This window comes from Hippopotamus amphibius, chromosome 9 (assembly GCF_030028045.1).
Source record: "Hippopotamus amphibius kiboko isolate mHipAmp2 chromosome 9, mHipAmp2.hap2, whole genome shotgun sequence".
Lineage (NCBI taxonomy): Eukaryota > Metazoa > Chordata > Mammalia > Artiodactyla > Hippopotamidae > Hippopotamus > Hippopotamus amphibius.
The window spans coordinates 486,221-499,378 of record NC_080194.1 but is presented as its reverse complement, the minus strand read 5'-3'; the positions used below and the strand labels follow the sequence as shown (position 1 = coordinate 499,378).

General features: G+C 47.2%; 1 protein-coding gene across 1 annotated transcript in view; it reads left to right on the top strand.

Annotated features, from left to right (window-relative positions):
• Positions 1–9,378, top strand: part of PTPRJ (protein tyrosine phosphatase receptor type J) — a 46,560-nt gene extending 37,182 nt beyond the window's left edge. The window contains exons 20-23 of the mRNA XM_057749761.1: positions 1,477–1,596; positions 4,684–4,844; positions 6,124–6,259; positions 8,383–9,378. Coding sequence (XP_057605744.1) covers positions 1,477–1,596; positions 4,684–4,844; positions 6,124–6,259; positions 8,383–8,541 — 576 coding nt within the window. The 3' untranslated portion in view covers positions 8,542–9,378. The remainder of the gene's footprint in view (positions 1–1,476; positions 1,597–4,683; positions 4,845–6,123; positions 6,260–8,382) is intronic.
• The last annotated feature ends 3,780 nt before the right edge of the window (positions 9,379–13,158 follow it).

Genomic DNA, 13,158 nt, shown 5'->3' with positions numbered 1-13,158 from the left:
GGAAACCCGGCGGGCGGCGTTTCTTTCAGTGCTCTTTTCTTTCACGTTAATTCCGCAGGCGTTTATCCAGCCCCAGCTCTGTGTGAGGTCCTGCGCTGGGGGCTGGGGACAGAGCAGGGGAAGGGAACAAAGCGCCGCAGACGTGCTTCCCATCTTCACGTTATTTGTGACTCCGAAGGTTGGGTTCTGTACCTGCTTCTCGCATTAGAACAGATTATTATGCAAACGAAAGGCCATTGCTTAGGAATGTAAATAAACTTCATGGTGCTCTAGAGCCCAGGGCCTGACACTTGGAAGTCTCCTAAATATCTGTTATATAAATGAAAACGACACTCTTAAGTTAATGGAGAACAAGAAGACGAACTTGGATGGGCCCTTGTTCCTCTACGTCTTACTGACTCTGGGTGAAGGGGGAAGCCAGCCAGTGTATTTTCTGCACTAGGTTCTCCATATGTGTTGTTTTCTCCTGTAACAACCCTGTGAGGTGTTATTATTTTATAGATGGGGAAGCTGAAGCTTAAAGTTTAAGAACTTGCCCACAAGGTAGCAACATAAATCCAGCCAGTAAGAGACCAACCAGGGGAAAAACTCCATGTCAGCGCGTGTCCCACTCCTGTGTTCTTTCTCAGAGCAGTGGTCCAGAAGCCGGGATCTTCAAAAAAAAAAATACAGGTCCCCAGGCTAGAGTCAGTATCTCTGGAGGTGGGAAGCAGGTATCTGTTTTTAAAACAAAACAAACCTCTGAGGTGAGTCGGAGATCAGTCAGGGTTGGAAATCATGTGCAGGAGAGCACACTTCGGAAAGTTTAGGGAGAGAGTGTGTGTGTGTGTGTGTGTGTGTGTGTGTGTGTGTGTGTCTGTGTGTGTGTTTTAAGTCTGTTACTAAACAGGGATTCAGATATTCGCAGAGAGTAGTTGTTTCCTGATTTTTATTTCTGTTCACATCTGCCCATTGACGTCATAAAAATCAAAGACGCCCTCCCCCCAATGATGTAATCGGGTTCTCTTTCTTGGTGTCCGTGTTTGTACTGCCGTTCGTGTGTCTCTAGAGGTGCTGGGAGACGCTCTCATTTCTTCTGCTGCTTAGGGTCACGGGTCGGTCGGGGGAGCTCAGTTCCGTGAACAGCTAGTGGGGTGGCTGCTGTGGGGCCGGGGGCGCTGGGCGGGGGCCGTGGTGTCGCCTGTGAAGGAGCAGCTGCTGCTTATAGCTGTCAGTTGGTTTTCGTGCAGAAACGGGGGCCCCGTGTTGGCCAGATCGTCTGATTTTCAAGAGAAGCCAGAAATCTGGATTTTTATGGGAAGACGCTCAAATTAAAAAAAGTTGGCAGGAATTGTACATTAAAAAGCAAAGCCCAAGGGTCAGACAGAGCCCACCTAAGGGATGGGTTCCGACCCCAATATTTAGTCTCCTTGTGAGGCTTCAGGGATGGCAGACGGTGTGATCGGAGTCTTTGTATAAACACATGTTTTATTCTAGACCAAATGTGAGGCGTACTGGCCCTCCAAGCAGGCTCAGGACTACGGGGATGTAACTGTGGCAATGACATCAGAAATTGTTCTACCAGAATGGACCATCAGAGACTTCACAGTGAAAAATGTAAGTAAGAGGTCAGGGTGGATGGGTCTCACATCACATTAACATATATTAATCTTGAGGCGATAACGTTTTAGATTGGTGTTAACCAATTTCTTTTATACAGCAGAAAAACATTTTTGCTTTTTTCTTTACAGAATAAAACAGCCCATATCTGCATGTACCCTAAGGCGACCCTTTGGCTTTGCTTTCTTAAGGAGAATTTCCTAAGTTGTTCTTAAATACAGTGCATCTTAAGCGCATGGCTCAGCATCTGTAACTCCTTTCCTTCCACTTCCAGGTGACCTGCTCATAGAGTTTTTGTTACCCATCAAGGCCCTTTTGCATTATCTGGTTGGAAATACGGCATCAGGAGTGGCCATTTGCTGTTGGAGTAGTTTACGATGACAGTGACATGAATAGGATTCCAGGACGTATACACATGGCCTGTCTTCCCCCCAAAAGTTATGAAAACAAACGCAATTCAATTGTATAGGCATTTTAAGAAGTCAGTGTATGACTTTGCAGAAGTCTTTTTTAATTTTTTTAAGAATGTTTAGAAACAGATCAGTGCCGTGAGCAGCCCTGATGTCTCTTGATGGCCACGTAAGTTGACATGAGCCTCTGCAGTTTATATCGAAGGCATGAAAATACTCATCCCCCTTCGATCTGGTGGTTCCACCTTTGAGACTCTGACCTAAAGAAGTAATCTGAAACATAGGAGAAGCCTTATTATTCATGAAGATAAATCTGAGCATTATTTATCATGGGGGGAAACTTTGGAAACCATGCAAATATCTAGCTTTCGGAGAACAGAGAATGAAACCAGAGGGTATCTAGTCACCGTATCGTTCCTCAGCTGTTAGAAATGATGGCTGTGGTGCCTGCGTGATTACCAGGAGGAGTTGGAGTGTAATTGAGTGAAATGCACTAGGAGACAAAATTCTGTGTGCGTTGTGAATAGTGCATAAAAGAAAAGCCTGGAAGTAGATTTAGTAGCTTTGCATTTTATGACGGGTTGGCGGGCGGGTCTCTAGTTTATGAGAAATGTCCTTGAAGACTTCATAAGTCATTTCTTACTGTGCTGTTGTAGCGTATGAACTCTTTCCGGATTGCTGTGTCTGAAAGGCTCTGGCCTCCGTTAGCATTTACTTCCGTTCCTCTCCTGCAGACGCTGTCAAAGCAGTTAACCATGTACTGAGTGGGCCGCATAAATAATGCCACTCACAGTAGCTGAGAATCCCTTAGCGTGTCGTGCTTACTTCTGTACATTTCACCCATTTTAAACAGACTGCCTTATCCTCGGTTGCTTTTACTGCTTAGGGTTCACCCTTGTGGAGGGGAGTTGTGAATAGAATTGTCCACATCATTAAAAAATTACTAGTATTATTATTTTTATTAACTAAACCCCAGACTTTATTCTAATTTCATGTTTTTCCACTAAAGCCCTTTCCAGTTTGGGATCCAATCCAGGATACCACATGGCATTTAGTAAAATATTAATTTTATTTGTACACAATGCATGAATATATTTTCCCTTTAAACACACGGGACGTAACTGATAGGGCTGAACGTTTCCTTTGACTGACACCTCTAACCTGAGCCTCTTTGCTCTTCTGCGGAGATAATACTGAAAATCTGACATTCCCTTCTCCCCCCTTATCTCATGGCTGGTTTCCTTCTTTGGATGAGCACTTTATTTTTTAATTTTTATTTATTTATTTTAAGCTCTATATTGGAGTATAATTGCTCTACACTGTTGTGCCAGTTTCTACTGTACAGCAAAGTGAATCAGCTGTATTTACACGTATATCCCCATATCCCTTCCCTCTTGCAACTCCTTCCCACCCTCCCTGTCCCGGTCCTCTAGGTCATCACCCATCCTCGAGTTGATCTCCCTGTGTTATGCAGCAGCTTCCCACTAGCTATCTATTTTACATTTGGTAGTGTATATATGTCAATGCTACTCTCTCACTTAGTCCCAGCTTCCCCTTCGCCCCCCACCCCATGTCCTCAAGTCCGTTCTCTACATCTGCATCTTTATTCTTGCCCTGTCACTGGCTTCATCAGTACCATATCTTTAGATTCTGTATATATGCGTTAGCATGCGGTATTTGTTTTTCTCTTTAAATTAAATCTGTGAATGTTATGTTCGTGTGTGATGAGACTTCACAATACCCTCTGTCCTCACGGCCCTTTTTCTTACTTTTTTTCACATTTTTAATAATGTGAAGGTACAGCTTTTATAATGTATAAACATTTAAAAAATACATAAGCTTCCAAGGGTAGTTGTCATAAAGGAGAGGAAAATGCCTGCCGTCCAGCTGCAGGGGCACACGGGTGAGCCCAGGGCCCAGGTGTAGGCACACTGAGTGCAGCTGAAACAGGGATGGGAATGGCCCAGCCCGGGTGGAGCTCTGATAATTGAAGGTACGTGCTTCGGTCCATGTAGGAAACCAGTCTGTGTAATAACGAACTCTGTCTTGATGAGCTTCACTTTCTGTCGTGCATCTGAAGTTGAAATAATAGATGTTCTTTCGGGGGCGCGCTTTCTCAAACCCCTACAGTGTTGCCTATCACTTTATTAAATTCTTTGGAAGACGTGAATGATGAGGCAGTTTTTGCCCCAAAGGCACTGATTATCATAGTTGCATTTGTGTAGATTCATTTTTGGTCGGTGACATTCCCAGGTAGGGTCAGGGATGCAATTTATGAAGCTTTAAGGAGATGTAGGTGTACGAAGGTGAGCGCCTTATTGGCAGGAGGCTGGGTTGGAAAGGGAAGATTCTGAACTCAGAATCGAAGGATGAGAAGACTTCAGCCTCTGAGCTGAGTGTTAGAGAAGTTGCTTCACTTTTCAGAAACGTTGCTTCCCCTTCTTTAAAGGGGGATAATAAACCCTCCTGCTTGGCATGTCACGAGGATTTGATGAGTACATCGCAGGGCGTGCAAGCACTTTATCAGCTGTTGTGCCAACGTACAATTCCAATTTGTAGTCATAACCACTTCTGCTGAGCTGCCTTTCAGCTGTGCTGTGCAGTTCAGCCTTCAGGTACCGCTTGATCTAGCTTGCCTTTCTCTCTGGATCTAACCTCTTTTCTTGGCTGTTAGATCCAGACAAGTGAGAGTCACCCTCTGCGTCAGTTCCATTTCACCTCCTGGCCTGACCACGGTGTCCCTGACACCACTGACCTGCTCATCAACTTCCGGTATCTTGTTCGTGACTACATGAAGCAGAGTCCTCCTGAGTCGCCGATTCTGGTGCATTGCAGGTATGCAGGTGGTGCCCCGTGTGCGACAGATTTCAAACGTAATTATAAATATGCACACTTTGGAGAAAAAAAAACACACCAGAGAACCTAAGAGGGAATGCAATAGGTATTTACAAATTCAAAAGGCTTGGATAAGAGACCGTGGATTTATTTCCTAAGCCTTGAAACTTTAGAACAGCCTTGGCAAACCAAATCAGCCTGTGGGTCAGATTTGGTCACCTGCATGTATTTAAAAAAATCATAATATATTTTAATTTATTTCTTATTTATAATATTTTCTTTTGAAATATTTCAACCCCCAAACCTGTGGAGAATCCTAACAATGTAAAGCACAGCATGAGGCCAGGTATGTTTCCTTTGTTAATAGTACATGACAGATACAGTTGAAGTCTCTGCTTGCTAGTCTCCTGTCCCATTCTCCTTCTTACGGGGGTGAAACATGGGCCTGAAGTTGATCTGTATCATTCCCTTGCCTGCTTTTATATTTTATTACATATGTATGTAACTCTGTGGTTTTATATAGCTTTAAACTTTTACCAGATTTTATAATGTATACATCATCCTGCAGCCTGTTCTGTGTAGTGTTTTGGTTTGCTGTTTAGCTATGTTGAAACATGTAACTCTAGTTCATTTTATTTATTCAAGAATATTTTTTCCACATGCAAAAACCTGATGAGTTTGGAGTTGCGTATCCCCCTGTGGAACCCTCACCACAATCTGTTTGGCTGCCGGTTTTTGTAAATAAAGTTTTATTGGAACACAGCCACATCCATTTGGTTACATATTGCCTGTAGTTACTTCTGTGCTACAGTGGCGGAAAGAGTCCATTTGCAACATCTGCAAAGCTGAAGATACTTACTATCCGGCCCCTAACAGAAAAAGTTTGCCGCCTTTTCCTCCAGAACAATAAGAAATGAGCTTTGAAGCCGCAGGAATTCATGTTAGGACAGAAGGAGGGCGGGGCTTTGGTGCCCCTGGGGAATAAGTTGATGAAACTCCTAGATACAGTGGCAGCTTGAACGGGACTGAGATTCAAGCAGCTCTAGGGAGGTGTTTAATCTGTGGCATTTGACCGGAAAGTGACGTTAGGACTTGGGCCCCACTTCCGAGCTAGTACAGTCCAACTTGCTGAGGTTTCCGTTGAGCCCGTGGTGGGTGGTCCCGGGCCTGACCCTTGAAGCCTGGTAGTGGAGGAGAGCAAGCTGTGCGTGTGTGTGGAGATGGGAGCTTCACAGTAGCGGTGACCCACGCTGACCTGCTCCTTTCCGCTTTCTTTCAGCGCTGGGGTGGGAAGGACGGGCACTTTCATCGCCATCGACCGTCTTATCTATCAGATAGAGAACGAGAACACCGTGGACGTGTACGGGATTGTGTACGACCTTCGAATGCACAGGCCTTTAATGGTGCAGACAGAGGTGAGGCCCACGGCGGTGTTTGACAGCTCCGCCTTCCCGTCCGTGTTTAGAAGGTTGCATCGTGTCACATACTTGTGTTAAACTGTTCCACCCTCCCAGATCTTTCTGGCTCTTGGCTGTGGGGTGGATTTCTCTTAAGACCTTAAAGCGATGTGGGATCGACCTGGCCCACGGTCCCTGATGCAGTGACACCGTGGTCCTGGGAGCAGCAGTGGAGCTACAGACCGCGCCGGGGTCTGGCTTCCTCACCTCGCTGCCACTGACTCACCACATAAGCTTAGCAAGTCTCTGAACTTGGGCTTCTGGGTTTTAAACTCATAAAACTGGTCTTTTCAACTCTTGGTTTCTAAGAAGGTCTGACTATCCTTAAAATTAAGGAATTATCAAATACTGATGGTACAACATAGCACAGTGCTGCTTTAAGCATTAATGCAGCAGTGTATCCTCACCGCGCCTCGTACATGTTAAAGAACCTCAAAAGTGTCGTAGCTACGGGAGGATGGTGACCAGCTGGGAACGTGCGTGCTTAATAACGATGTGACTTTTGTAAAACTGTTGGGTTTGGCTTTCCCTGAAATGTTCCTGATAAACAGTGTATTCAAGGCATGTTCTCACCAGGCATGTTGGGAAGTCACCTTCCTGAGAGCTGTCGGGGTGAACGCGCCCTGACCAGGATGAGCGCAGAGTATTAATCTTGCATCAGGCTGTCCCCCTGAGCCAGTTTAGAACTCTGCGAGTATGTGCTGTGTTTCTGAGGCCGGCAGGGAATGTTCCAGAGGCCTGGGCACATTGTGTTTTGGGGTGAGCTGCGTGCTGTTGGGGGGAAGAGAGGAAATCACCTCCTGTGATCGCTGGGAGCGAGATCTTTCCGCTGTAGTTAATGTATAGTGTTGTAGTTCTCAATCTTTTATCTGGTTTTCAGAAACACAGAGCTTACACCTGCTTACAAAGTTTCTCGTCCCTTTTAAAAATATTTTGAAAATAACATAGATTTGTTCATATCGAAAAATATAACAGTACAGGATTATATAGAGAACATTCTTCTCTCTTACTTTTTCTTCCCCAATTCTACTCCCTAGAGGTAGCTAGTGTTTACAGTTTGCATATATCTTTACAGGCTTCTTTACGTACATCTGTTAAAAAACAAACAAACAACATGTATACACACACACACACACACACACACACACACACACACACAGAGTGTATTTTAAAAACTGAATCCTATTTTATATATAATACTGCCCTGGGATTCTTTTCCCCCTCTAACAGAATTACAGGTATCTTTGGACATACAGCTTTCCTGCCTCTTAAAACCTGCAGATTCTGATGTGCTTGCGTGAAGCGTGGGGACCTTCAGGTCTACCCCGACGATAACCCCTGTCTCTGCACCCCCATCAGAAAGGGGACCCCCAGCTCAACCCTGATCTCTCCCCTTTAACCCACCCCCTCTGCCAAGAATCACAGCTTACTCCTCCCTCTCCACACCCTCCCTAGTGAAAAAAACCCTGTTGGGCTTGTTAGTGGTTGAATGTACGTGTGCGTTATTTATTGATTGAGTGAGTGATTGATTGATTGGCTTCGTTGGGTCTTCATTGCTGTGCGTGGGCTCTCTCTAGTTGTGGCGAGTAAGGGCTCCTCTTAGTTGTGGTGTGAAGGCTTCTCACTGCGGTGGCTTCTTTTGCTGTAGAGCACGGGCTCCAGGCACACGGGCTCAGTAGTTGTGGCACGCAGGCTCGAGAGTTGTGGCTCATAGGCTTCGTGGCTCTGTGGCGTGTGGGATCCTCCCGGCCCAGGCCGGTGGACTTTCAGCCACTGCGCCAGCGGGGACGTCCCTGTCCGTGGGCGTTATTTCCCCCACATTCTCTCTTCGCCCCTCCGCGAGATCCCAGCGCTTCTCCTCGGGGAGGGGAGGCGTGGGGAGGGCGCCCCTCTGGTCGAGACTCGTGAGTGGTGAGGCCCTCGCTGTCTGAGGTTTCCGATTCCGCCTCTGGCCCACGTGGACTTGGAGTGCTGGCTGTGGGGCGGGTGGGGTTGGAGGGTGGTGATCTGTTTGAGAAAACCTCGGATGCTAATCTCCGGGGCTGGTGCTCCTTTGTTTTCTCTCTTTCTTTTCCTAACAGGACCAGTACGTTTTCCTCAATCAGTGTGTTTTGGATATCATCAGATCCCAGAAGGACTCAAAGGCAGATCTCATCTACCAGAACACGACTGCAATGACAATCTATGAAAACCTTGCACCAGTGACCGCGTTCGGAAAGACCAATGGTTACATCGCCTAAATTCCAAAGGAAGACCTGTCTGGAGTTAAGCAGACCGTCACACCCACAGCAAAGGAAAATGCCCCGAGGCTGGCCTGTTTTTGTGTGTCTAATATCCTAATTCTGTGTTCCGTTTTGTTAGAACTAATCTGAGAGTGTGAGGCTGCACGTGTGAAACGTGACAGGCGCGACGTCGGGGCTGTCAGGGGCTGTGGGTGGGCGGTGAGCGAATCCTGACCGCCAGTGGGATGAGTTCACCTTTTGGTTTGGTTTTTGTCTTGAGAATGACAGAACACCAGGAAAAGTGAGCTATGATTTTTTTTTTTTTTCTTTTACAAGGCATTCTTTTCTAAAAAGACTATTTTATATGAGTCACACGCGAAAGCCAGGATTGTGTTAGGTTGAATATATTTTAAGTATCAGAGGTCTATTTTTACCTACTGTATCTCGGAATCTAGCTGATGGAAACTACACAATTGTGGTGATTGTCGTGTGGGGAGGGCTACGTGGTACCTCTTCTGCCTGGGTTTTCTATTTGAACATGTGCCTTTTCTGACTATGCTTCCACAGGCAAAACTCAGTAGATGTCTCTATTTTTGTATTGAATCTCGTAATTGGACTACGTGGAGTATTTAAACAGTAGTTTCGTATCAGAGGTTCAGCCCTCTCAGTACCGTTCCTGTTCTCATTTGGTTAGAGGAGATTCCCATCCCCCCCATCCCCTGTTTTGTGCTCTATTCTTTCTTCCCTTTTGCTCCTCTTTTTCCCCAAAGACACTTCTGATGGCCACATTTTCTGCCCGTTGGTTGAGTGAGAGTGGAAACTAAATGATCACCGTGAGAATTTGCGGGGGGGGGGAGGGCGGGTCGAGGGGGAAGCAGAGGAACCCTTAAGTGACACGTAATCTTTTCTTGTCCCTGTTTGATCTTTTTCCTCATTTCTGTGTTTGGTAAGAAGGATTATTTAAAGGTGCAATATGTGACTTCGTGATTCAGGATGCTCTCAGCGTTAGGTTTTTGGTAACGTTTTACTCAGGTTGGCATTTTATGTGTCTCTGTGTCCGTGTGTGTGTGTGTGTGTGTGTGTGTGTGTGTTTAAAAGCGTGGCAATCTGTGAACACTTCCTTGTGATGATGGTGTCGGATGAATCCCTCCTTCCTCAGAGTCTGCTGGCTTTCGTCTGTATCTGCAGTGACACATACCCGTATCTACTGTATATATATATATTAAACTCTTCAAACGAGTCATTCCTTGGAATTGAGGTGTACAAAATTCGAATTTGTATCAAAGATGTAATTATTTTTAAAACCTCTTTTCACTATACTGCTGCTGTAATTACTTTGATTTTTTAAAACGTAGATTAATTTTTGTTGTTGTGTTTTGGCTTTCAGGTGTGTGTATCCAACCGAGAATTTCAGAATCTATGTGGATTTATTGTATTGGTACATAATCTGTAAACTTCTCAAGGCATTAACATGAAAGGATTTGTTTCTTTTTATTTTGTATTGTGGCTCAGGTTATATGTTGAAGATGTGTTGAGTTTCTCCTCCAGTAGGCAATGAAGTATACAAGGTCTTATGAAGGAACGACCACGTCCCTGGAGTCCTGTGGACGTTTCCCACAGTTATAAATCCTGCTGTAAACACAGGACGATGTGTCCTGTTGAAAATGGGAAGGGGGTCTTCTCCGAGTGCCCTGGTCCCCGTGGACCTGTGGGAGCCCGTCTCCTGACCCTGCCACGCTCCTCAGCTCACCGGCACTTTGATCACTGACTGGACAGTTGGGTATTTTAGGGTCAGGAAGGGGGGAAAGCACACGGAAAGCCCTTGATTTGGCTCAGAGGGGTCGAGTGCCGTACGTCCTTTGTCTCCCTTTCCCTTTGAGGTACTGAAAGGAATAAAGGAGAAGTGGTGATGGGTCGTGTTTTGGGAGAACCTTACTTCCCAAATGGAAATTGCACTTTTTGCTGAATCCTTTGCTCCCTTTGGTAGAAAGCAGTCCGTTCAGTATCAGGCCCTTCGAGGAGCGGGCTGGCCAGGCCAGGCCGGGTCCTCCTCTTCGGCTCTGCAGGTCTGCATCAGGGAGGCCATGCCATCCCAGGGTGTTGAGTGAGGCTGGGTTTGGGTGGTCACTTGCAAGCCTTCACGCTGGTCTGCCCCTCACATGCAGGTCTTGGAGAGTTCTCTAACTTCTTCAGTGACCCCTGTTCAGGCAGCAGTTCTGTGGGCCACACCCCTTCCCACTGCAGTTTGTCAGGAAGCCGTGGTGATGGGCGCCAGGGTGTCAGATCCCACGTGGATATGTGCCCTGCTCGCATCACTGCTGCTGCCGTGGAGAAGTCAGAGGGGAGGACTTGACTTGAAAAATTCCTTTAAGAGATGAAAGCAACAGTAATGGTACACATACTGTGTAAAAATGCAAAAACCAGAAATCCTCCTCCCTTCCGCCCGGGGCGAGCTCGGGAAATGGGCAGCGGCCTCACCAGCTGCTCTCGGACGTCATTCCCAGTCCTAGGAGGAAGGCTCGTGCTGCAGAGGTCTGGACTCCAAATGGGCAGGTCACACGAAGGTCACGGTGCTTCTCTGCATCCTGAAGAGGCTGGCGGGCGGGCCCCCGGGGCCGGTGAGGGTATTCACAGCACACTGGTTGAAGAGGGAAGATGGACGTGTAAATACCAGGGACACACAGGCTGGGCGTTGGTCACAGAAAAGAGACAGTGCTTTCGAGCTCCTGCCCCCAACCATTCCAGGACAACGACCTAAAATTTGAGGAGTCCAGTGGAATTGTGGGGATGGCGTGATGGCCCCTGCTTAGGTATCTGACAGTTGCACACAGAAAACCAGCCAGGACGGGATGCGTCGGTCTGGGGGATTTGGGCCATTGAGATCTTCTCGCAAGAGCAAGGACGTTCTTTCTGCCAAGTTAGATCGCGTGATGACTGGCGCCCATGTGAAATGACATTTGGGTGTGTCCCCTGGGGCCATGTGACACCCACCAGCTAGATTTGGGCATAACTGACACCCCTGGATTCGGGTGTCACCAAGCCGGAGACTCCTGGGAGTCGGGGCCAATGGTGCAGCTGACTCATGTTTGCTTTTCATCTGGGATGAAAAAGCCTGGTTTTCTTTTGAAATGCTTGACTGCACTTGCTGAGCTAAACAAGTCTCGGTGACGGATGTTGGTGTGCCTCCAAAGTCCAAGTTTTGAGTTTTCCGACGATGTGTAGCAGTCGCGTGTTCAACATACGGTGGCTTTTATCCCTTGGGGGCACCTGTGGATCGGATGTGCTGATGTGAGCTCTAAAACTGTAATTTTCTTGTAACTCTTTGGGAATGATGCATATTTCTAATGTTTGTTATCCGTGTACAGAGTATGGCTGTTGGTTGCTTTTTTTTTCTTTCTTGATTTGTTTTTTAAGGAAAAAAATGGCCTGAAAAAATTTTTAGAAAAGACTTATAAATACCAAATATAAAAAATGTCAACACGTTATGCTTCTGTTTGTCTGTTTGTCTTTCCCCCTCCGTCCTTTACATCCACATCATTTCGTTTACCGAGCCGTTTACTGGCTTGCATTCCGCTGGGGCATCCTTAGCAAAAATATGTCTCCCGCGGGATGTTCCCCCGTTGTTTTGGTTTGCTAGGGCTGCTGTAACAAAGTCCAGCAGGCTGGGGGCGCTCACACAACAGGAATGTATCATCATCTCACGGTTCTGGAGGCTGGAGTCCCGAGATCAGGGTGTCCGCGGGTGGGTTTCCTCTGAGGCCGCTCTCCTGGGCTGGGGGGTGACCGCCCTCCCCCCCACGTCTTCATGGGGTCGTCCCTGTGTGTGTCCTAATCTCTTCTTGTAAGGACACCCGTCACGATGGGTCACAGCCCACTGTCATGCCCTCGTTTTACCTTAGTTGCCTCTTGAAAGCCTCCAAGTACCTCTGCCTTCAGAGGCACCGGGTGATAGGACGGTAACGTGCACTTCGGGGGCACATAATCCAGCCCAGAACACACACGGAGGGCGCTGAAGGGAAGCGAAGCCCCGGCGGGGTGAGCGCAGCTGCGGTGAGGCATCCTGTGTCCCACAGGGTCTGACGCGGGTCTGCAGATGGACAGACACCCACTTGCAGGCGGCTTCCGTGCCCTAGGCAAGCCTCCAGGATTTTTAAAGGGTTTTTTGGGTGATGGATTTGGGGAATCTCAGAATTGCTGGGAGACCTTGGCAGTGTGGGTCGTTTTTGTTTCATCTCGCTCCCTTCTGCCTCTAAGCAGACGGAGGTGATTTTAAGATCTCTTATTCCTCTTGCTCGAAGCACATTAATCCATTCGACAGCGATGTACTGAGTACCTGCTGTACACCAGCCACTATACCTTGGTGGCTGAAGGTTCCGCTGTGAACAAAATGGACAGAATTCCCCGCCCTCGTGGAGCTCACACCCTGGTGAGAGGACGCAGACAAACAACATGTGTAAGTAAAATCTTCAGTCTGTTAGATGGTGAAAATAGGGAGAAAAATAGCATCTCACACCCGGATGCACGGACTGGTTTTCACACGAGGCAGCGCAGCTGTCGTGTCAAGGAGAACATGCCGCAGTGCGCACGCCTCAGGCCCGTCGGGGGGCAGAGGGGAACGCGGCACACGTCCTGCCC